Consider the following 24,267-nt stretch of genomic DNA (forward strand, 5'->3'; position numbering starts at 1 on the left):
CGGAGGGCAGAGCAGGTCGGGGGCTGCTTCCACGTACTCTGCCAGGCCCCCGACTCCTTGCCGGATCTCTCGCAGGTGAGGGAGTTCGTATCRCCAGGGGCTGTCACTCTGCTCCTCTGTGCTCTCCCCTTGAGCTACGGTAATAAACTGCTTCTGCTCTGACCTGAACCTAAATTGTATTCCATTCATTTCCACGACAATAGTGCTGGACATTGCAGTTTTAGAACATGTGGACAAACTGTCCAGAGGAGATGAGGGAGAGTGGCCAGAGATCCAGGAAAGTACAGCCTGTGGGGAAAAGCTGAAGAAAAGAAACATGATAGAGATCTTCAATGATGTAAGAGGTAGCTCTAAAGTGAAATAAATTGAATTCTTCTCTGTGTCCTCTGTGGATTAGATTATAATAAGGGAAACCCAAGGTAGGGCAACTTTTTCAACAAGACTAGGAAGCACTCAGATAGTTAGATTGTCTGATAAGGAATTAAATATCCATTTCTGGAGGTGCTTATGGGCAGAGATAATAACTGATCACGCTCAGAAAAGCTTTACATGACATCTCAAGGTTTTAATGACCTCTCAAGATCTATCTAGCCCTATTGTTTAGAATCACTCTGTGATTCTAAAAAAGTTGCCTTGCAAAATAAAGTTGGTACCGGCTCTGCAGAAAGACAGGGCAGTTTGCTAAGGTGGGCTGTAGCGCCTAGTCTCAGCAATAGGCATGTGATGTTCCCATGACAGATGCTACTATTTGGCCATTGACAATGACAGACTCATAGAGATCCCAAACGACATTGGCTCTCAGAGTCATTTTTAGGTAGTTTAAAATTAGTCCATGAGTTCATGTTAGGCATCTAGGTCCCTCTAGGGTAAAAGAGGTCTTTCTCTGTAGAGCATTTTGAAGAACTCACTGGCCTTAGTCACCTGAAATTTACATGACTACAGAGAAGTGAGATGAAGCCTCCTTGGTGTCTCTGTTTCTTCAGGACAGCCTTGGCCTGTAGTATTAATGTTGGCCACTGTCAAGTGTTACTATAACACAGTCCAGATTCAGGAACTACAAGAGCTAGCAGCAAGAAAACACTTGCTGTGCCATCAGTTTTGTTCATCAGACTTAAGATCTGCCAAATATTCTTTTAGACTCCCTGMAGCATGGGGGTACAATGGGAACTTCCATTCTGCTCTTTTCAATAAGATGCTGCACCTCAAGAGCCTGGAAAGGCAGCCTCGACCTGCTTGACTGATGGAGTTGCATCTTCTCAGTGGATCTTACTGAGAGTGGTGGCAATGAAGACAGACTTTGTCCCTGCATGAACACAATGGATCCAAAAAGGCTGTAGTGAACCTTGGACACCCACATATATGTAGTAGTGAAGAAATATTTGCSCAGCTCCTTGGTGCACGGCCATTGCTCATCAGGCTCCACATCAGTTCACAACAGCCAGGGCTTCCTGATTTCATACAGGTTGAACAGCTTCCCTCATGTTTTACAGCTTCTCATCAACTGGTCCTTAAGTTCTTGCAGTTAAGCACCCCCAAACTCCAAGGAGAAGGCAGCAATGGAAGTGGGARAGGTGCCTGGGCAGACTGGCAGAAGCAGAGGAGCAGCCGAGGTGCAGGAGTGAGATGAAGGGCTGGATACTGGAGCAGACTAAGGAGACTAAAACATCCTGCAGACCGACATGAGGGCCAGGAACCTCAGTGCACTGGCTGGTGGCTGGGCTGAAGGGAGAGACTGGCTGTGTCCACGCTACGAGACACAGAGCCAGGTCATCTCTGCTGGGAGCAGATCATCTCTGCTGCAGTTTGGGCTCAGACCAACTCCATGTCCTCTCTGTTGACTTGCCAGCACAGCCGCTAGCATGAGGGGGCACAGGCCAATGTGTCTGGCCCCAAACCATCCCCAGGTAGAGGCAGGGGGTAGYCCGGGTAGCAGGGCATCCCCAGGACAGTTTGGTTGGGCCCTGGTTGGGAGGAGAGAGTCTTTGATGGTTTGAATGTGGCCAGATGGTGCCAGGAGTGCCCAGGGAAGGTGATCAGGAARGGTGACACCACTTTGTTCACAACTCTTCTACTGGGTCAAGCTTCTGACGGTTTCATAAGAGAATCTATTATTATCAGAAAATCCCCGAGACACAGTAGGGAGCTGCTGATAAATCCTGGTTAACATATTTGGATTTAGGCCCAGCCTTGTAAGATATGCGCTCTGAGCCCTGGTGCCGTTTCTTGTTCCAGTGCTAACAGCAGCTTGCTCTCTGTGCCAGCTGCTGTGTATCTAGCACCCTTGAACATCTTTCTTGGTCTCCTGCTTACAACTTGGCTATGAGGCTATTTTGAGTCAATCTGTCTCAGGTGCCTTGCACTCCAAATGTCCACGGGGATGGGTGAAACAGGAGATTTCACARTTCAAGGGATTGGGGAAGAATGACAATTAATTCTCTTTAGGGTTAAAAAAAACCATTCACCGACTGTGTTTAGGGTATTTCTGTACAGTCTTATAACCCTTTAATCCAAACACCCTATCCCCTTCTTTATTAAGGGAGCCCACCCTTTTCCTATGTTTAGCCATTCCAACAGAGTATTTGTATTTTGGTTTTATTTGCATCACTGTCTCAGTGTTTAATTGTCACGCTTCCTCCAAAGCACCTTCCTGACTGGAAGAACTGTTTGATATTTCAAGTCACTGTTTACTCCAGTTTTTATGTGTTCTTCTATTAAAATTTTCACTGTTTTTTTTATGAAATACAAAACAGCTGCAGACAAACATAGCCACTGAGCAGCCATTATCAGTAACTGATTTCTTTTTTTCACTGATTACTTATTTCTTTTTATCAGGCTGTCAGGCAACCCCTACCCATTAGCCAGAAAGAAAATACAAGGGTAATTTTGGGACAGGGACCAAGAAGTGACTGTGTTATTCAAATGCATGCAACTTTCCTGCCTTTTCTGCAAGCAGACCAGAACTTATTACAAGCTTCATTAATAATTATTCTTTATGAATGGTCAACTAAAGACCATTTTGTTTGTTTTTTTCTTGTCATGAACAAGATGAGCAATCTGTAAAATGAACACAGACAAAAAGGAGAAGAAGAAACATCTGTCTTATGTGGAACATGTGGAAAACCAGAAGTGGGCAGACCTGGAAAGAGACTTGAGTTTCCTTATGACTGATTAATGATACCGATAACGTGCTGAAGGAATAGATAAAAGCCAAATTAAATGCCGAAGCGGCAGCATGTGCTGACCTTGGACTCCGCACCATGTCGTAACCATGTCAAAACATACGATCAAAAAAGAAGTTCTTTAACAGAATAAAGCACCTAAAGATTGAAAAGTACTGGCCAAATAAAGAGGAGGTGATAGATGCCCCCTCTATCTGGCAGTCTGCACATTTACAGGAAAGCTGTCAGTGCCCCCTCCATGATGTTGATGAGCCTTTTCTTCCCCCCAGTAACTGACTATCAGGGCTGGCACTGTGTTTGCAGCTGTGTCCTCAGGGGCCATCATGCCTCGGGGATAGACAAAAAGCAATCCCTGCACTGCTCTCAGCTCTCTCAAGCTCATCCTCTTTATGCAAATTCAGAACAGATTTAAAAATCACTTTGATTTTTTTCCTCTTTTCACCCATTCCTGGCTCAGCTTTGCTCCGTTTCTCAGAAATTGGAATCTTTCTTTGAGAGGGCTAAACCAGGCTGTGACTGAAACTGGCTCTCAGGCTCCTTTCACTTTTCATTTCAGACTCAGTAGCTAATTCAGCCGTTCCAAAAGAGTATTTGTATTTTGGTTTTAGTTGTATCGCTATCTCAGTGTTTAATTGTCACACTTTCTCCTTCCTGACTGGAAGAACTGTTTGATATTTCAAGTCACTGTTTACTCCAGTTCAATGCTAATTTAGCACTGAAGGTCAAGAACAGGCTCAGCCTGCTTCCAAACATTTTCCATGGAGGATGCTAAGAGGAGAGGCCTTTGGCAGAGGTCCCTGCAAGATCCAGCAAGATGGATGCTTCCAGCAAACTTCCAATATCTGTGACAAAGGCCTGAAATTTTGAAGTACTACCCACAAGCTGGGCATCATCAGCAGACTTACTTAAACACAAAGCACTGTTCTCCTCTACAGACAACCCTTCCGACCCAGGGACTCCTGTGCTGAGATCATGCCACTTCCACCTGCCCCGGCCTCAGCCTTCATCTCCCACATACCTAACCCACAAGCAGCTTCCTGCTCCTCCCTTGTCTATCTGCAGATTGAGTCTTGCAACCCTGACAAGTCCTCATGACACACCAGTGCAAGGCAAGAACCAGAGAGCAGGACGCTGCTGTAGCCCTCTGCAATGTGCTCTGCAGCCAAGGCTGGAGTTTCTTCATGCTAGCTTTGACCTTCTGTTGGTGAGCTGGTCACCCGAGACACCCATGCAGGCAGGGGAGAGACATGGACAGTCCTTGCCTCTCTGAGATACTACTCTAGGGGAGATGGAGTGTGTGTCTACCCCTCTCCACTGATCATGAAGGGAGTTGTGATGAGCAGCTCTTGCTGGATATAAACATCTGCACAGCAGATGTCAACATTTAATGGAGATGAACTCCCTTTTTAGGGGATCAGTCTCAGTGTGCAGATTGGGACTTTTGTATCCCTTGGTCTCTGGCTCACTCTGTTCAGGCACCTTTTGCCATGTGAATAGAGACTTTGCAAACTTTTACCTTAAAAGCAATTATTTATTTGCTACTGCACACAATAGATAGCTAGGACTAATGAGCTCTCTGGCTCAGCATTAGTCAGCTTAGTACCCCAAGTGAGGCCCCTGATGAGTCTTTGGTGGCTGGGCCATCATCAGTCAGGAGGGGAAAGGTTGACCTCCATTATTCTTTAGAAATGATCCTAGATGATGCTAAATTGCCATCTCCTGACTCTCTGTTCTTTCATTTTGGGACAAGACTGGAGAGTGATTAGAGGGTCAAAGGTTGGAAGTGAAGGGAGAGGGGATGAAGAGCAGAGCAGGCAGAAAATGGTGGCAAAAGTGATTGTGGCAAGTAGGAGGTTGAAGCTGGAATGGGAAACGATGCAGTGCAGGAGAGGAGAGATGAAAAGGAATGACAGGAGACTGCTGTTGCAGAATGGGAACTAGGTGGAAAGAACTGGAGCACCTGGGCATGATGTTCAGCTCTCAGATCTTGGATAGGCACACCTGGGTGTAACCTGGGCTCCATCTCCAAACTCCCACTGTGCCCAACCAAGCCTAGAGCAAGAATCAGCTCGCCCCAAGGCAGACAACCAGGAATCACTCTCCCGCRGAGGCAGATGGACACCTCACTGCAGAGACCTCGTGCTGCACAAGCTGAACCTCCCTGAGCTGCCCAGTTCAGCTGAACAGCTGTGGTGTGAAACCTGGAGAGGAAAAATTTACATAAAATGCATGCAATGAAAGGGAAGCAGACATTTTTGATGAGAATGAATGATATCTGTAAGAATTTCAGACAGAAAGATCCAAAAGTGGGCTCGAGGAGGATGCTACTGAGTGAAATAGGATGGGGAAAGGAGGACTGAGGGGAAGAGATGCGTGTCAGAGAGATTTTCAACAGAGTCCTGAAAGCTGTCCAAACCCTGCTCTTTGCTCTCTCCCTTTAACGCTGAGATCACAGGCAGCAGCTTTATCAGCATGCATTCAGTTTCGTACAGCTTATATCTGACACCATTGTGCAGAAGCAACAGAAACAATCAGGAAACAGATGGGGGAGAAGCTAGGGACCCAGGAATGCAAATCTAGCAGGGCTCCCTTGGCAGTGGCAGGATGTTGTTCTTCACTTTGCTGCAGCTTCTAGGTTTCCCTTTCACAAGCTGACTCCGTGGTCACCGTGAATACATGTGATTTCCCAGAAAGCACAAACCCTTTTCACCCCTTTGTGCAAACAGGAAGGGGACATTACTTTCAAGATAACTTGTGTCTATATAAAAAGAAGGGGGTGAGCTGGGCTGCGAACACACASGGAGATGCAGAGCACTGAAGAGGGAAGGTATGATTTTTCTCTGCCTGTGTGCTTTGGGGCAGGGAGGGGGAGGAAGCAGGACTGACTGGGGGTCCTTTTTGTCCTCGGCTTTGTATTTGATGCATTTTTTTGACGAACTGAGAGTTGCCAGGGAAAGAGAGAAGGGATTTTAGCACATGAGACAAATGGGTGTCTGCTCTGGAGTGTGGGATGGAGGAAGCAGCTTTTCCTCGTCAGTCTGTTGAAGAAGCTCACGGTGCCTGTGGTGTGAGGGCAGATTTGGGAGGGTATGACTGAGGCAGGAGGGTTGCATGTAGGAGCAGGCTGGAAAGAAGAAGGGATCCAGGGAGGGTTTCAGGGACAGACTGATGTAAGCAAAGGTGAAAAGTCTGGGTTCAAGAGCTGGCACCAGGACTGAAGGGAGAGAGAATTGCTGTCTATTCCAGGAAAATAACCACTGTGGAGCCCCTTCTCTGCTGCGAGCCYCTGGCCAGGCTGGCTATGGCCAGCCTGGAAGACTCTCCCCACCAGCCAGGGCTCATCCAAGCTGCCCTGGGGATGCCCCTTCCCTGGGGATGGGCCCTGGGGTGGRTGTGCTGGCCTGAAGCCCACCTGTGCCAGGGGCCTGGCAGTGTCCCAGCATGGATGGCTGTGGAGTTATGCCTGTGCCCTGGCGCTGTTCTAAAAACAGGACTGTGCCCAGGAGCTGACTGCTGAAGTCTGGACAGGGTGTCGAGTTTGGAAGGCAGCTCTCCACTGCAAGACAGCACGAGTGAGGCTGGGGAGGTAGCAGGTATCTGCAAGTAGGGGCTGAGCTCGGGGCTGGGAGAAAGATGTTCAAGAGCAGGCAAGAACAAAGTAAGTCAGCAGCAGAGTGGTACAGCTCAAAGAAGCAGGGACGGACTTGGAGGGAGTGCAGTGCCTGACGAGTGGGTGAGAGAGCAGGCTGGGAGCTGAAGCTGAAGAGTGGCCTCATAGGAGTCAGGAATGGGTAGTCCATTAGGAAGGGGTATGGTGGGATTAGTGGTTGCATGCTGGGTCCAGGAGCAGGGCAAGAAGGTGAGATAAGGGGAGGCATATTCAGAAAGAAGTGGGGAATGGAAGCATGACGGAACCAAGATCCAGATATGGGAGTACTGAGCAGAACCATGCCAGCCATTTCAATAGCTGGTTGGCCTGTTTCTAGCCTGAAGGAACTGTTTTTGGATACAGTCAACGTGTAAGTTCTTCTAGTAACAGAGTGATTGAACAGGGAAATTCAGGGACCAGGGGTCAGGAATGGAAAATATTAAGGTGAATTTGAGCAGGTGTTGTCGCGGGGGCGAAGGGAGGGGGAAGAAGGTTATTGGTTATTAGTAGGTTATTCTTATTATTATGTCTGGGTTTATTGAAAACAGATTTACTGAAGATGGCCATACAGTGTAGTCATAGCAAGCAAATCTTACTGCACATTTGTTAGTGCCCGAGTCTCGGTTTCTTACCACTCCAACGGTTTCTTGTCAGAGGTTCTCTTAAYTCCAGGAGAKTAACCTTGAGAGGCGTCCCAACTCAAGGGGAGATTCACCDCCGTGCAGCCCACTGCCGTGCAGGAGAGCTCAGTGGGCTCTAGGCTGCAGCGCTATTTATGGGCACGGAGTTTGACTCATGGTCATAAAATATTTGGTGTGGAGATAAACCTTTTTGCTGATCTCATGCTGTGTTGGGGAAAATACACCTTTTTGCTGATCTCATGCCCATTTCTGGCCTCAGCAGTTGCAACCAGCATTGCCTAGTTCCTCCCGGTCAGCCCTGGGCACTATCAGTTATTTGCAGTCAGCTGGGGCCTGAGATAAGGTGTTTTTGTGCAGGGGGGATAGTTGTGCTCCACCACACTTTGGGCCTGAGATGGGGGGGGGGGGTAGTTGCGCTCTGCTACGCTTTGGGCTCGAGATGTGTGTATGTGTGTGTGTGGGGGGTAGTTGCGTTCCACCACATCTGTGCAGGCAGCTTGAATGGTGTTGCCTCCCAGACCTGTGCATTAGAAAATATGGCAATACTTTGATAATGTGCTGCATTCATGGGACATCCTATTCTTTCCCCAAGCCTAGAAGTTTTTGCATTTCTTCCTTAAAATGTTATAGTGGGATTCACCTCTCTTAGAATCTAAACATCTCCACCCAAATTAGTCTGTCTCCTGTTACGGGCCCTTCAAAGACACAAGCACTTCCAGAGTCCAGTTCCTCTGGGGTAGGGCTGAGGAAAAGCATCCTTGAGGTGGCTATTCCTGTCCATTGCCTTTGAAGGGAGACTGGAGTGACTAGTGCCCATGGAGATGTCTACACTGGATAAGTTTAAAATGGGGTGGGAGGTTTCCCATGTTAGGTCTCTACTTACCTACTGTACCTGCTGCTAGTTATACCATTTGCCTTATTTTCTACAGGCAAATTGCATAAATACTTCAGCATACACTACAGTCCCACCCATAATACCAGGATTTTTGTCACTATACCAACAAAAGAAGAGATCCTGATTTATTCCATAAATATGCTTAGTGGTCCTTCCCATGTACTAACACAGTTAGACTCAGCTTCTTTCTTATTATTAAAGAAATAAATAAGTACTGGTCTTGATAAAGCAGGAATTCCTGTGGCTACTGCATTCTCCTCTCAGTTTTCCATTCTTTAATAATCCATTCTCTAATGAAACTGTCCCAGGACTTCAAAATGCATGTGGGTGTTTCTCTCCCTCTCTTCAGGGGCTGTAGATGCAGTTGGCAATGCTTCATTCACAGAGGGCAGATCATGATCTGTCCAGTAGTATGACAGGGCACATATTGCTGCACTGTCAACACCGTTCCCTCAGGCTCTCCCACATCCAGCCTTTGTCTTGAAACCAGATGAGCCTGCAAACAGAGAGGACAGACACTGACTAGCACAGCCTTCACCCATCTGGCCCAAGATGTTCCTCCGAAACTGTCCCAGCAGGCTTCATGCTCCTGTAGCTCCCTCAAGACTCTCCCACCATGACCCTGGGTACATAGTTCCTACTCCCAGGATCATGCTCTAAAAGCAGCACCTGGAATGCTAGGAAAAGAGACAGTGTGTTCCCAGGTCATCTGGCTCATTATGAAAAATCTGGGGCACAGAAAGGTGATTCGGGCACCCAAGGCCTCATGTCTGGAGCTAGGCCTTTTCCCTAGGTCTCCAGGCCCCGGCCGCACAGGCCAGCCTACCTGCATCCTTCATACCCTGTCACATCTTCTCCCCATGAGAAAGCAGGCCTGAACCCCACACCCTCCCATGTCAGCAGCCACAAATCAGTGGCAGTGAGGCCAGTACTTCAGAGATCGGCAAGTGGTCTGGTATTCTGGGATGATCCCTATTTTGGGGGATTCTTTTTAAATTACAGTCAGATTGAGCTTTGACTTCATGGCGAGGCTTGGTCTTCCTATCCTTGAAAATGCTACAGCATACAAACATTATAGTCCTGTCCTGGGACACTCTTTTTGGGCACCTTTTGCTGCATGCAAAAGAGACTATGCAAGCAGGAGATCCACACTTTGTAAATACAAAGCAGTTCCCGGGCTAATGTACACAATGGGTACCTGGGTTTAGCTCCCAGGCTAAGCAATAGTCTGCTCATACCCCCAAAAGCCCCTGATGAGTCTCTGCTGGTTGGGCAGTCATCGAGTGGGTAGAGAAGGGTTGGCTTCCACAGCTCCCTGGAACGAATCCTTGATGTTCATGGGTTGCCATCTCCTGACTGCCTGTTTTTCTCCTTTAGGATTTTGTAACTTTCCATCTTGGTGTTTTTATTCTTGAATCCTTGAGGTGCTCCCTATCTTCATCTTTACAACCCTGCCTTGTCAACTGAGCCTGACGTGTGACAGTGTACTGTCTTAGTGGAATTTCCCTTTATCGTCTGGAGCGCCAATCATCTGACCAAAAGGAGCATCTGTTGTAGGGTGAGATGGATCAGATCCCAAATCYATTAATTGTATTGTTCAAATATACAATGAGTGTAAAATACAAGCTGACATTAAAGGCTCTGAAAGGTCARAGAGTACAGTAACAAGTACCTAGGATCAATACCTATGTTGGAAAAGGTCAGTAAGAAAGTGTAGCGGGTRGGACGAAAGCTGAATACACATGGAAGTTTTATGGACTGAAAAATTCTCTTCAGTATTCAACTGAACTGAGAGAATTATCAGGTTTGCATGACAAAAGTATGTTTTCCTCTTTCACAGCCATGGATACACAGGAGGACAGATCAGATGATGCCGAAAAGGGATATCTGGCTAAAAAATTACTGGTGGAAAGCTGTGAGAGAGAAGGACTGGATGCAGAATACTGGCTCCCAAAACTGTCGGYGATACTGGGGGTTAAGTCCAGAGAAGCTCTGAAACATCTGCAATATGAAGATTACCTTAAGCTGGAATGTGAAGTACAGTATCCCTGGGAAAAAAAGGCACTCCAACAACTCCTGGAAATAACAGACAAGAAGAAAACTGTTGAGGAGTTGCAGAAGAAGCACTTGGAGATGACAAAAGAGAGGCAAGAAGCAGCCAAGTTAGCCCTGATGGAGTTGAAAAAATTGCAGAACAGCAGCAGTCACACCAAGGAATTTATAAGAAAGAAAGAGGAGCTGTGGAAAGCCTTGGACATTCCCCAGGAGTACTGGACACTATCTGAGAAGACACTGGTGGAGGTGTTGCAGAGGATAGAAAAGCAACTGGAGCAGCAGGAGGAATCAGTGTGCAGGAGTGARAATGTSTCCGATAAGGAAGTCTTAAGGCGAGCATCAGGGGGACTGGCCCTGCAGGGCATTTACAGAACCAACAGCCTTGTGGACATGCTGGCAAAGCGAGAGCAGCTCATCAACATTCCTGATGGATTCAAGCTCGCTGGTCCAGAACAAGGGTCACTGCTTGAGAARAAAGAGTTTTCATCCTCTGCAGCAGAAGCCACTTTCACCAAGTCCATGGAGCAGCTGGGGTTCAGCATCAGCGTTGCTGCCAAAGCCRGGTTCTGGGGGTTTAATGTTGAAGTTGGTGTAGATTACAACAGCTCCTCACAGTCAGAGGAAACCCACCAGTCATGCTCTGAGCAGGCATACATTTGCACCACCAAGTACCAGTACATCCCTCTGGCCTCCTGCTACTTCCAAAAGCATCAGCTTCGCCTCTCGGATGCGGCCCTGCGGGAGCTGCAAGACATTGAGCAACTTTTGAGCATCACTCAGGAAGCAAACAGGCTCAACATGCTGAAAAGCAGGTGTGGGAGCTTCTTCAGCAGGTTTGGGTCCCACGTAAACCAGGGSCCCCTACACTTTGGGGGAATATTCTGGTGGAAAGCATCTACAGAAGGATTCAGGGCTGAGCAGCRGGAAGAGATGAAGAGACAAGCATCTGAAGCACTGAACTGCTACATTGGGGCCAGCTACAACAGCTTTGGTGTCAGTGCAGGAGTGAGCTCTGATATTGCAAAATCCAGTTTCGAGGCAACATTTCAGGGAGGAGACAGAAGAGATGCRCAGACAACAATTCAGCTATTTGTGACCAAAACAGGAGGCCCATCAGAGGTGGATTCCCTTGCTCAGTGGAAATCTGGGCTAGTAACTAGTAACACAACTTGGTGTGTTATTGACCGAGGCTTTCAGCTGCTCCCAGTGTGGGATATAGTCCTGTCTAACCACAGCAACGATTTTAAATCTGTTCATCAAATGAGTAGCAGCCTTCAGGCTGYGTATGAAGCTCTAACTAATCACAATGTCAGCATGTTGTTTGGAGAGGAACTAGTCAGTGCAGTGGAAGAGACCAGAGCTTTCTTAGAGGGAGTGAAGGCCTGGGAGTTCACAGTGGATGAAAAGAAATTGCTCATGTTGATAGATTTCAAACAGAATCTGAATGAAAAAACAAAAAATCATAGTGTCTGGATCAATATGTGCCTGTCAGACAAAGCATTGCAGGAGTTTCTGGTAAATACYGTTTTGTCTTGCCAGAAGTCATCTTCAGAAAACACCATGTATATCAAATCTCTGCTGAGGTGCCTGCTGGATCCTCATGTGTATTCTGTTAAGGATTTTCCCAGGGCTTCTTTTATTATGCAATGGATCTTTCACACTGAGCACACAATTCCTGAAACTCYCAATATTTCTGAGTTTGAAGATCTCACTAAGACACTGCTGCAAATGAAAGAGTACATTCAGGAAATCACCTATGCACCGGAAGCCTCTGCCGCTGCTATTCATGAAGCAAAGATAAAAGCCACTCTGACCATAAGCCTATCTGTTTATTCCTTACTCCAGTTTCTCCGAGAGAGAATGCAGAAAGACATAGAACTGTTAGTGCTTTTAGTTACGACCAGCACAGGATACCAAGTGGAAAGCAGCACTTTTCAGTACCTCCTTGGATGTCCAGAAATTAATTTCATGATAAAGGAAATGCAAATGGCACATAAAGAATATCTGAGTCTGAAGGACCAGGATGTTTACAGAGCTCAGGCCTTCCTGCTGGTGATGGGTCTAACTGTAACACCCGAATATAAAGAGCTGTCTCTTGAGCAGAAGCATGACCGTTTAGTTGTCATGAAAGATCAAATGAAGAATTCATGGTCCACAGAGATAAAAAYTCTCCTTGAAAAGCACAATGCATGCAAAGACTGGGAGATGCTGGAAAGAGACTTGCATTCCTTTACCAATGGATGCTTGGATGACACATACGATGATCTGAAAAAACACAATATAATCAAAGACATGGAAGACACTTTTCAAGGAATAAAACCTTCTAGTCAGTCTATATCAAAATCTGAGCAGAAATCTTGCAGTGAATCCAAAATAAATGAAGTAATTGCAAATCAGGAGTTCCTCAATTTACTCAGGCGCCTTGGACTAGAAAGTTACTATCCAAGAAAAATGGGGACAGAAGATTTCCACCTAATATACAAGACATCTTTACATGACAGTCAGCCCACCAAGGACAATGAACTACCATTTTACTTCTTGCAAAAGCTATTAAYGGTGGATTATCGGGTGAGATACCTAGTTTGCAAAGACAAAAGTAACCAAGAAGTAACACAAATACCAAAAATTCCAGAAAATAAGCATGAACCCTCTGGCAACTTCGATGATTTTTTCACTGATTTTGGTGAAGGATCCAATGAGTCTGCAAACAGGGAGAGTCATGTACACCCCATGGACCTCCAGATGGCGATTTTTCACTGTGCCAATGATTTCATGAGACAGTACCTTTCAACAAAGCTCGCTTTCTGCCAGTTTGCGCTTCCCCTCCTGGTACCAAATCCATGCACCTCACAGATAGAGTTCCCTCTCTGGTCCCTCAGCCAAATTAAAAAGAGCTGGAAAGGGACGGAAAAWTTGGGAAAGCAGACCACAATTAAGAGTCACAAAAACAAACTGATTTATCAGGCAGAGACACCCATTGTGTCCTTCATACGGATTGGGAGTTCTTCCTCTTCCAAGTCGCAGATCCTGAATGCTCTGCTGAGTAAACACAAACATGACACTTTCTTCCATCGGCACTGCAAWGGCAGCACCAAAGACTGTCTTCTGATGAAAGGTGTTGTGGAGATCTCTTGGTACTGTCCCAGTGGCAGTGCTGATGACACTTTTGACTGCTGTGTTGCTTTCTGTAATCTGCRTGGAGATGCAAGAGACCATGAACCACAACTGCAGTTTTTACAGGAGATATCTTCTGTGAATGTGGCTCTCTTATCTGAGTCTGATCAGAGAGACAAGAAAGGCATGAAAATTTTACGTGACCTGTGGCAGTCTCAAAAGCCTTTGATTTGTCTTTTCASTGAAAAAGAGAATGTTGCATCTGGCCAATCTAGCCAGAACATAAAAATAGGTATCAAGAACAGAAATGAAGCAGAATTAATAGGTGAGCTGATAAAAACAATCAGAGATCGACTAGCAGGGTCAAACAACCTTTTAAGTCTTGATGCCTGTCAGGACATAGCTCACCAACATGGATTCATTGTTGATGAAGATGCAGAAGAGTGTGTGACAGCCAAAGCAAAAGCAAAAACCTTGGTGCAACTCTTGAAAAAAGAGAAATTGTCTGAGATCAAATCACAGCTACTGCCTCTTCAAGGAAAACTATGGTACACATGGTGYAAAAAGGACAAAGAGCTCACCCGCTTGCAGGAAAAGAGGAACAAGAGCATAGAACATCATCGGAGCCAAATTGAGTCAGAGAAGTCTGCAATACGAAGAAAGCAATTAGWCAGAGCATTCCCCCTCAATCAGCTGATGAAATCAGTCCTTGGCTTTCTCSAGTCACAATCAGAAGACACCAAGAAATACTTCCTACAATGGATGAAGGTCTTTATGGATGACCTGTCCTCTGATCGCCTTGATGAACTTAARAAAGAATATCATCAGTTATGGTATCAAATCCTGGCAATAAAGAAAAGCAATGAAAAAAACGATCTGAAAAMTCTATTGATGAATAAGTTAGAAGTCCTCTCAAATGAAATCAATGATTCATCCATTGGTCTTGAGCATATTTTGAGAGAGGTAGGGCAGATTCATGAAGCTCTAGAACCAATGAACTCAAAAGATAAATGTTTTTTCAAACTACCTGAAATTGCAGCCGATTTGATGGTTTCAGGGTATCCAATTGAACTGATGGATGGTGATGCTTCCTACGTACCATTACGATGGGTTGGGGCAATCTTTGACAAATTAAYTGAGAAGCTAGGGGACAAAAGAGTGTATGTTCTTTCAGTGCTTGGCATCCAGAGCACAGGGAAGTCAACCCTGCTGAACGCCATGTTYGGTCTTCAGTTTAATGTCAGTGCGGGGAGGTGCACCCGGGGAGCGTTCATGCAGCTGCTTAAGGTGGACGAGAAACTCCAACAGGACGTGAACTTTGATTACATGCTGATTGTTGACACAGAAGGACTTCGTGCCATAGAGATGGCCAATAAACAGTCACTTAATCATGACAATGAGCTAGCCACCTTCGTCATTGGCATTGGCAACATGACTCTGATCAATATCTTTGGAGAAAATCCTTCAGAAATGCAAGATGTCCTTCAGATAGCTGTGCARGCTTTTCTGAGGATGAAGCAAGTCAACCTCTCCCCAAGCTGCTTGTTTGTGCACCAAAACGTTGGAGAAATAACTGCAAAGGAACAAAACATGGAAGGACAAAGACGCCTGCAGGAGAAGCTGGATGAAATGACAGTGACAGCCGCCCAGCAGGAATTCTGCRATGTCACCTGCTTCAGCGATGTCATCCGCTTTGATGTCAACACCCACATTCATTACTTTGCTCACCTCTGGGAAGGAAACCCACCAATGGCGCCACCCAACCCCACTTACAGCCAAAAYGTGCAGGAGTTAAAGAGCAAAATTCTCCAAGCTGCCAAGAAGGAAGYGCAGGGCAGTATTTTAAGGCTCTCAAGCTTGAAAGTTCGTATTAGTGACCTGTGGAATGCTTTGCTGAATGAAAATTTTGTTTTTAGCTTCAAGAATTCAGTGGAGATTGCCACGTACAAGAAACTGGAAACAGYATWTAGCCAGTGGACCTGGCAGCTGAGAAGTCACATCCTGGATTTGCAAATGAAACTGGACAATCGAATTCRGAATGGGGAATTGCAGAAGGTCACCATAGAACACCTTGAAAAACTAGTGCAAGAAAAAAATGATGCCATCATGAAAGACCTGGAAAAGTATTTCAGTGAAGACAAAGACTGTGAGATCCTGGTTCAGTGGAAATCCAGCACTGAATTGAAGCTGAAGGAACTAAAAGAGTCACTTCTTGTTGAAACGAGAAGGAAATGTGAGAAACTTATTGAATTAAAGAAGAACCAGRGTAAACTGGATGAAAGGAAGTCAGAATATGAAAATGAGCTCCTGAAAAGGAGCAGGGAGTTGGCTCTGTCTATAAAAGGCCAGAAATTAAGTGAAAAAGAATTGAGAAAGAACTTTGATGCTCTCTGGGTCCTCTGGGTTACTGAAGTGTCCTCTGCTGCTCCACCTCCAGAACAGGTTAATATTGATGTTGATGTGGAAGATGTCCTTCTAGACCATTTTAAGGAGCCTAATCTAGCAGCAAGAATTAAGATATTTTCCAAAAAGCACATATTTTCTGTTGACTTGAAGAAACATGTCATTAAGAAAAATAGTTGGCTCTCCTGGTCTACCAATTTAGATGATGCTGAGGTGAACCACATAAATCGCATTACAGAAAACATTAAGGCACATGTGAAGGCAAACATTGATAAGAAAGAAAAGGACAAAATGGATTACAGTCGAAGTTTTATTCATGAAATACTGAATGAAGTAGAGAAAGGTATAAACTCTGTCYCTAGCAATGCAAAATATAGTTTTAATAAAGATTACAAAATAGATTTATCACTGTATCTGTGCAAAATGGCAGCAGAAAGGTTTAAAGACATGCATGCAGCATTCAAAAAAGCAAATGATCCAGCCATCTACCTAGAAAGCAAGAGAGAAGATTTCTTTAAATGTTTCCAGATTTCCTGTCAAGGAGCAACTTCTGTCACAACATTTGCTGATTTTTTGTGCAATAAGATTTCCCCAGCTCTTTACCAGGCAGTCTATGAGAAGACAGCTCTTACCATAGCTCGAGACATGAAGGYTAAAATCCCAGATTTTGGTGGCAATAGATCTCAACTGGAAGTTTGCATATTGAAATACCTGGCACAAGAGGAAAATTTTGAGAAATTCAAGCACTACCTTCATTCCCCAGAAGATTTTTTTGAGGAGTATATCAAGAAACGTGTTGATGAGTACTGTTTAGATAAGAACAGGAGGCTGGAGATGTTYTTAAATGACTCTCTTACTCATTACTATGAAAACATTCAGTCAGCTGTTTTTACAGCAACCAGAGTTGTCAAAGATAGAAAGGACAAAAATGACAAAATCTCTCTTTGGCTGGATGAATTCTGCAGCACACTTGGAGAGGTGCTAAACTTGCCCAGAAAGGACCTGAAAGGCATTGAACATCTGAAGACAACAGACATAGAGTTCCTGAATAATGCCATGACAAAAGCATTGGCTCCCCTGCAAGATGAACTTAAGCAAGGGTTTGCTAACGCTGATATGAGCTCTTTTGAAAGGCAGCCACACACAATACTGGCTGAGCAGTCTGCAGGGTGCTGGGAGCAGTGTCCCTTTTGTGGGGCTGTTTGCACAAACACTATGTCTAAGCACGATGGAGACCATCAGCTTGTTTTCCATCGTCCTMAAGTTTTGACGGGATACAGGTGGCATAAAACAGACAATCTAGTTATTGACATTTGTTCTAGTAGCGTTGCAAGTGAATGTTTATTCAGGATTGGTGAAAACACGTGGATTCCTTACAAGAAATACCGGGATGCAGGGCATCCTTATTCTACTTGGAACATTCTACCTGATCCATCTATGCAAGCATACTGGAAATGGTTTGTGTGTCATTTCAGGACACAGCTAGAACAACTGCACAATGGGAAATTTCAAGGCAAAGGAGAAATACCTGATCCATGGAAGAGAATTACAAAGCAGGAAGCAATCTCTGAACTGGACAAATTTTAGGCTAAGTTGATACGAAGGAAGAACTGCAAGTGCTCTGCATTTTAGAATAATGTAATACAAGTATATCCACAAAATATTATTATGATCATGTCCTCAAGCCATGAAAACTAACTGCTCAAAGATTTGGGTGAAATAAGGGCCGCTCCTCCTGCCCCTTATTCCTGCTCAGTTCTATTGCTTCCTCTGATGAAGTCAGAGCTTTCTTCCCTTCTTGCCATAAACATTGAACTCAGTTTTGCATTAGAGCAAAAAGAAAAGCATTACTGCATCAAGCAGTCATATGACCAAGATCAAGTACCAGATGAAGAACAAAGATGACATTAGAAAGTACCAGTYTTATCAGCTGTTATGAGAAAATGGCACTGCCAAAAAATAGCTTCCCTGCAGCAAATACTTGTCTCACTTAAAGAGAGAACTSTGGTATCTGAGAGCAGTTTGACAGTTGTGGGGACCTGTGCTATTTTGTTTTTTGGGGATTATTGTTCATTTATATATAAACAAGTGACTTTCTATCTGTCTTTGAAGTTGCTAAAATAATTAATATCAGCAGCCTGTSTGGACTTAGATAGTGATTTAACTCATGTTTATTAGGTGTATTTCACATGTTAAGATGTACCCAGGCTTCCATGACCCATTCCTACTCAGGTGCCTGGGCCTAGCTAAATTTCCTCTAGCTCTTAGCCAAGCCAAATGCTTTTGTGATTTGCTAGTTGTTAAGAGCCTTTGTATAACCAATTTAGAGAATGACGTATTTTGCAGCTTCAGCAGCAATTATCAGTGTGTGATCTTAGTGTTTCTGCTGTCAAGACAGGCAGGTGTGAATTGTGTAATGGTATAGAGAATGTGCAACTGGTTGAGACCATACCAGTGACCAAGGAGATAGATGGGTAGGTGAGTATGGAGTGTTTGCTCCACAGTTCCCACAAGACACCTGGAACCCCAAGGATCTGAGACTCCAGCAGTTGGCCAAGTGTGGTGATTTGTTATAATCCCTTGTAGTCTTTGATAATAAATGTGTTGAATTGGAGCGGACTGGTCTATGGAAGCTGTATTTCCACGTGAGTCACAAATTGTGATCATCACCAAGGAACACTGAAGCTGAATTCAGGCAGAACGTCTGTGCCGCTCTGGCGTGTGGGGAGACTTCCTGTGCCCAGTGCCAACAAATTCATATGCAAGGCACCCCTCCATGCCCCACCCCAAATGTACATGGGTGTCTTTGCACACTTGGGGTGTTGTAGTCCCTTCCCAGGGCATGCTCTGCATGCTCCCAACCCATCTCCTCCACCCCTACCTACTGGGGTAGGGGAAGAACTGGGCCAGGAGCCCTTTGCTCCCCAAACGCTGCCCATGCCATATTGAGAGTAGGSAACCTGTCCTCACGCCCTGGGCCACCCTCCACATGCCTGCATAGCCTCCAAGGACAAATAAATGCTGGGCATCTCTAACCCAGCCTCCTCCTCAAAGCAGGGTCAGCACTTAAATTGAGACCAGGCTGCTCAGGCTTTGTTCAGTCTGTTCTTGAAAACCTCCAAAGACAGGTTTGTCTTTTCAGCCTCTCTGGGACCCACCGCAAGTGGGTACAACCATCCCTCAAGAAACCTTGTCAGACCTAGCAGGGCCCAGCTCCCTCAGCACCCCCATAACAGGCCCAGCTCTCCTCAGCTTCCCCACAACAAGGCCCAGCTCTCCTCAGCTTCCCCACAACAAGGCCCAGCTCCTCCATAACATGGCAAAGTACCTCCATAAGAGGTCCAAATCCCCACAAACAGGTCCAGCTCCCCTCAGCTGCCCTACAAGGCCCAGCTCCCTTCAGCTTGCCCATAACAGGGTCCAATACCCCCATAGCAAGACCAGCACTCCCATAACAGGCTAGGTCCCCTCAGCTCCCCCATAACAGGGTCCAACACCCCCACAGCAAGATGAGCATCCCCTATAACAGGTCCAGCTCCCTTCAGCTCCCCATAACAAGGCCCAGCACCCCCACAGGAAGAACAGCACCTACATAAGAGGTCAGGTCCCCACAGCTCCCCATAATAGGGCACAGTACCCCCACAGCTCCCCATAATAGGGCACAGTACCCCCATAACAGGCCCAGCTCCATTCAGCTCCCCATAACAGGGCCCAGCACCCCTATAACAAGCTAGGTCCCCTCAGCACCCTCATAACAGGGCCCAGCACCCCTATAACAGGCCAGGTCCCATCAGCTCCCCCATAACAGGGCACAGTACCCCCACAGCAAGACCAGCACCCCCATAACAGGCCCAGCTCCCCTCAGCACTGCCATAACAGGGCCCAGCACCCTCATAACAAGCCCAGCACCCCTATAACAGGCCAGGTCTGCACAGCTCCCCCACAACAGGGTCCAGCACCCCCACAGCAAGCCCAGCACCCCCTAATGCACCAGGTCCCCACAGCTCCCCATAACAGGGCCCAGCACCCCCATAACAGGCCAAGTCCCATCAGCTCCACATAACAGGGCACAGTAGCCCCATAACAAGCCCAGCTCCCCTCAGCTCCCCCATAAGAGGGCACAGCACCCCTATAACAAGCCAGGTCTGCACAGCTCCCCCATAACAGGGTCCAGCACCCCCATAGCAAGACCAGCACCCCCTAACAGGCCAGGTCCCCACAGCTCCCCATAGCAGGCCCAGCTCCCCTCAGCTCTCCCAAAACAGGGCCCAGCACCCTATAACAAGCCCAACTCCCCCAAAACAAGGCCCAGCTCCCCTCGGCACCCCCATAACAAGCCCAGCTCCCCCAAAACAAGGCCCAGCTTTTCCCCTCAGCACAGGGCAGGCGAGGCCTCTCTCTGCTGGCCTGCTGCCTCAGCAACCAGCCAATCAGGAAACAGCTAACAGTYCTGCATCCACCAATCAGGAGGCACCTACCAGGAGCTGTTGCTGCGGCAGCTTCTAGAAGCTTCCCTAGGCCAGGGAGGATTTAAGAAATGACCAGAGAAAACGGACATAGGAAGAAATGAATAAATGAATCCACAAAAAGCTGCTTCGGGGAGGGGGGGGAGAGGGCATCCCCACAATCCCCCCTGTGTGTGAGTTAGTAAGCCCCCAAGTGAAAATTAGTAAGGAACACCCCAAAGAAATGGCTGGGGTGTTTGGTGGTGGTGGTGGTGGTGGGGAGCTGCTGAAAAATAAACGACCAAACCTGAACCCAGACACCTTCAGATCGATAAATAAACAAAACCCTACAGTATGTAAGTGAATGAATGACCCTACGGGTGATTGCTTGGGGGGGGGCAGGAACCCTGCTAAAAAAAAAACAAAACAAGATAATTTCAAGCCCATAAAAAACTTCCTAAGTAAATAAATAAAAAACCCTGCAAACAGGCTGCTGAAATACGGGGAGCCAGCCACCACCCTCAATCTGCCAAAAACAGGGAGAAAAGAAAAAAAACAGCTGAAAATCAGAAAGGAAACGCCCCCCCCCAAAAAAAAAAGAAGTGAAAATGTGGGGAATCCTTCCCCCTTTCCCCCCAAGAGCTGCTCAAATAACAGTCGGGGATCGAGAAGGCTGCGGTGGAGGCTGCTGTGTTTCCAGCTGACATGGTGAGAGCTGCCTGCAGCAGGATCTCCGTCTGGGCCACCCCCRGTACGGCCTCCTGGGCACTACTGCCCGGATGGCTTCTCCCCTTGCGCCACGACGAGCGCCCACGTCTTGGGCAGCTCCCGGAGCAAGGACCTGCCCCTCGTCTCCCCACCCCACTGTCCCCAGGACCACGAGAGACCGTGGCTAGCGTTGGACCCGCTCTTCTGGTTTTCATGCTTTGTCTCCGCCCTGGCCCTGATTCCGCACTGCTTAAATCGCTGCACGTCTGTGGTAGGAGCCGTGGAAATCTCCATATCCACCGCCTGAGCCGGGAGGGAGAGGTGGCCCTCTCGGGACAGCCTCCCGACCTCCCCATGGATCTGAGCATCCTGGATCTGATTTTCCCACAGGAGAGTGTGACCGACTCTCACCAGGGTCAGCGGGAGACACCGGGACTCTGCAGCAAGGAAGTAATGGGGCTTGAGGACCCCCCCCCTCCATCAGCACTGCAGGACGCTGCCCACATACGACGAGAATGTCAGAAAGTGAGAGCAGGCAACAGGCCCCTGTTAATGTTTATTACTGATAAACATGCTATAAGCATGGGAGCTATAAACATGGGAAGGTGTGTTACAGGCAGAGCAGAGCCACAGGATCAAACACAAGATACAGACTTGGTTAAGGGTAAAATTCCATGATATTTCCATTCACGAGGACATCAGATGAGAGGATTGTATTTGTCCATTTTGACTTTAAAATCACAGACTTCAGCAAAAACTGCTTCATGGAGTCCATAAGTTAAACACACTCTCCATAAGTGGGTTAGAGAAAGTCAAAGATGTTATGTGTTGGCCATGGTATCTTGCAGAATCTGCCCACTATTGTTTGGTTTCTTTCTAGAAGGCTTGAGTTTATTTTATACATGTTTCTGGAAATAAGAACAGGAACTGAAATAAAAAGGTGCAAAATAAAATTCAGCTTCCAGCTGGCATAATCTCTTTGACTGCCTGCAATGGATGCCAATACATTCAGTCCATTAACAGACAGTTTTGTGCTGTGAGATGCTATGTTGAGGTGATAGCTGTTTCAGCTCACAGATCACATCTTTCTTTGTAAACTTCTCCCATTCTGGAGGGATTGATCCTTTGCCCTCAAATTTTGCGTGGTAATCTTGTTCCAGTTGTGAGCGGAAATGGCACACAAACCATTTCCAGTATGCTTGTGTGGAGCTGTCTGGTGTGATGCTCCAGTTGGCATAAGCTGGTCCTGCTTTTCTGTAGTTTTTATAGGAAATTTCACTGTTATCATCAAGCACAAGGAAACAGTTACTTGCTACAAGACTGGAGCAAATCTCAATGACGAACTGGTTTGTTCTAATCCACTGGGTACCATTCAGGGCTTGAGGACGATGGAAGTGGACGCTGTGGTCCCCATCATGACCAGGTATTGTGTTTGTGCAAAGAGCCTTGCAGAACGGACATTGCTCCCAGCATCCGTGGAGCTGTTCAAATAATATTTTATGAGGTTTCAAGTTAAAAGGTTTCAAATCAGTCACTGAAAATTCCTGTTTCAGGTTTTCTAGCACAGGGGCCAGTGCTTTACTCATTGCCTCCTTAAGGAACTCTATGTCCTTTATTTCCTGATGCTCAGTGCTTTTCAGATCACTTCTGGGAAGTTCGAAATTATCTCCAAGTCTGCTACAAAATTCATCCAGCCATAGGGAGACATTTCCRCATTTGTCTTTGACAACTTGAGTAGAAGCAAAAATAGCAGAAACAATACGAGTCTGGAATGAATTCAGGGAAATACTTAAGAAGTTCTTCAGCCTTCGATTTTTCTTGTCTAAGCAATAGTTGTTAACACAATTTTCAATGAAACTTTCTAAAAAGTCTTTTGGGAAATGAATGTACTGCCTGAACTTYTCAAAATTCTCTTCCTCTGCAAGAGAGATGAGAATAGCTGTTTCTAGTTTAGATCGATTGCCATTGAAAGCTGGATAGTTAGACCTCATCTCACAGGCTATGTCAATAGCAGTCTTTGCATACACTGCCTGTCGAAGAGCTACAGAAAGCTTGTCACATACAAAATCAGCAAATGCTGTGATAGAGGTTGCTCCTTGGCAGGAAATCTGAAAAGTTTTGAAGAAGTCTTCTCTCTTGCTCTCCAGGTAGAAAGTTGGATCGTTTGCTCTTTTGAAAGCCTCATGCATATTTTCAAACCTTTTTGCTGCCATTTTGCATAGAGACACTGATARATGTATTCTGTATTCATTAGTAAAGGTATATTTGGAGTTACTGGCTGCAGAGTCCACCTGTTTTCTTATTTCATTCAGTATCTCATGAATGTAACTTTGGTTGTAATCCATTCGCTCCTGTTCCTTTGTGTCGATGGTCATGCTGACGAGCTGTGTGATGYGGTCTTTAAGCTGCTCAATTCTGGTTATATCACAGCTGTCCAAAGGCTTTTTCATCACAGGCAGTGCTCCCTTCATGACAACATGCTTGGAAATATCCATGGTAAATGCATCTTTCTGCAAGAAGCACTTTATTTTTTCCTCTATGTTTGGTTCTTGTTTGAAATGCTCCAGCAGAATATTCTCAATATCAAGGTTTATGTTTGGTTCCTCAGGAGGAGGTGTGCTTGAAGATACTTCRTATACCCATTGTTTCCAAAGGAGATCGAAGTGTTGTCTCAGCTTTTCTTCATTCAGCTCTTCGTTCTTTAGTGACAAAGCCAACATTTGGCTTCTTTCAAAAAGCTTCTGTTCATACTCTGACTTCTTCTGATACAGTTTGCTGTGATTCTTCTTTAGTTCAATGAACTCTGCAGACTTCCTCTGTGTCTCATCAACAAGCACTTCTTTCAGATCTTTCAGTTTATTTTCAATGCTTGCTTTCCAYTGAATCAAAACCCCACTGTCTTCATCTTCCCTGAAATACTGTTCCAAATCTTTCAAGATAGTCTCATATTTCTCTTGAACTTCCTCCATAAGGCTTCTTCGGGTCACGTGCTGAATTTCTCCCTTTTTAATACGATTGTTCAGTTTCATTTGCAAGCGAAGGATGTGGCTCCTCAGCTGCCAGGTCCACTGGCTATATACTGTTTCTAACCTGTTGTATGCAACAATTTCCAGAGTGTTTTTGAAACTGAAAACAAACTTTTCATTCAGCAAAGCATTCCACAGGTCACTAATACGAA

General features: G+C 46.0%; 2 protein-coding genes and 1 long non-coding RNA gene across 6 annotated transcripts in view; 1 reads left to right on the forward strand and 2 right to left on the reverse strand.

Moving 5' to 3' along the window:
* Positions 1 to 544: 544 nt before the first annotated feature.
* On the reverse strand, positions 545 to 7,621 carry LOC112972945. The gene is made up of 2 exons (XR_003255840.1): positions 7,461 to 7,621; positions 545 to 5,380 (listed from the first exon to the last, which is right to left on the reverse strand). It is a non-coding gene; the product is annotated as an uncharacterized LOC112972945 (long non-coding RNA).
* Positions 5,374 to 18,550, forward strand: LOC112972944 (interferon-induced very large GTPase 1-like). Of its 4 annotated transcripts, none has more exons than XM_026080185.1 (3): positions 5,374 to 7,198; positions 9,742 to 9,922; positions 10,205 to 18,550. In XM_026080185.1, the coding sequence occupies exon 3, from the start codon at positions 10,207 to 10,209 to the stop codon at positions 17,521 to 17,523; it is 7,317 nt and encodes a 2,438-aa protein (XP_025935970.1). In that variant the 5' UTR covers positions 5,374 to 7,198; positions 9,742 to 9,922; positions 10,205 to 10,206; the 3' UTR covers positions 17,524 to 18,550. The 4 variants fall into 4 exon arrangements, with proteins under 4 accessions (XP_025935970.1, XP_025935972.1, XP_025935971.1 ...); XM_026080187.1 differs by having other exon boundaries at positions 5,374 to 6,006; XM_026080186.1 differs by lacking the exon at positions 9,742 to 9,922.
* A 3,065-nt stretch (positions 18,551 to 21,615) lies between these two features.
* Positions 21,616 to 24,267, reverse strand: part of LOC112972956 (interferon-induced very large GTPase 1-like) — a 9,971-nt gene continuing 7,319 nt past the window's right edge. Inside the window, exon 3 of the mRNA XM_026080227.1 lies at positions 21,616 to 24,259. Within this exon, the coding sequence (XP_025936012.1) occupies positions 22,106 to 24,259 (2,154 nt within the window). The 3' untranslated portion in view covers positions 21,616 to 22,105. The remainder of the gene's footprint in view (positions 24,260 to 24,267) is intronic.

This window comes from Apteryx rowi, unplaced genomic scaffold (genome assembly GCF_003343035.1).
Source record: "Apteryx rowi isolate R43461 unplaced genomic scaffold, aptRow1 scaffold_511, whole genome shotgun sequence".
NCBI lineage: Eukaryota > Metazoa > Chordata > Aves > Apterygiformes > Apterygidae > Apteryx > Apteryx rowi.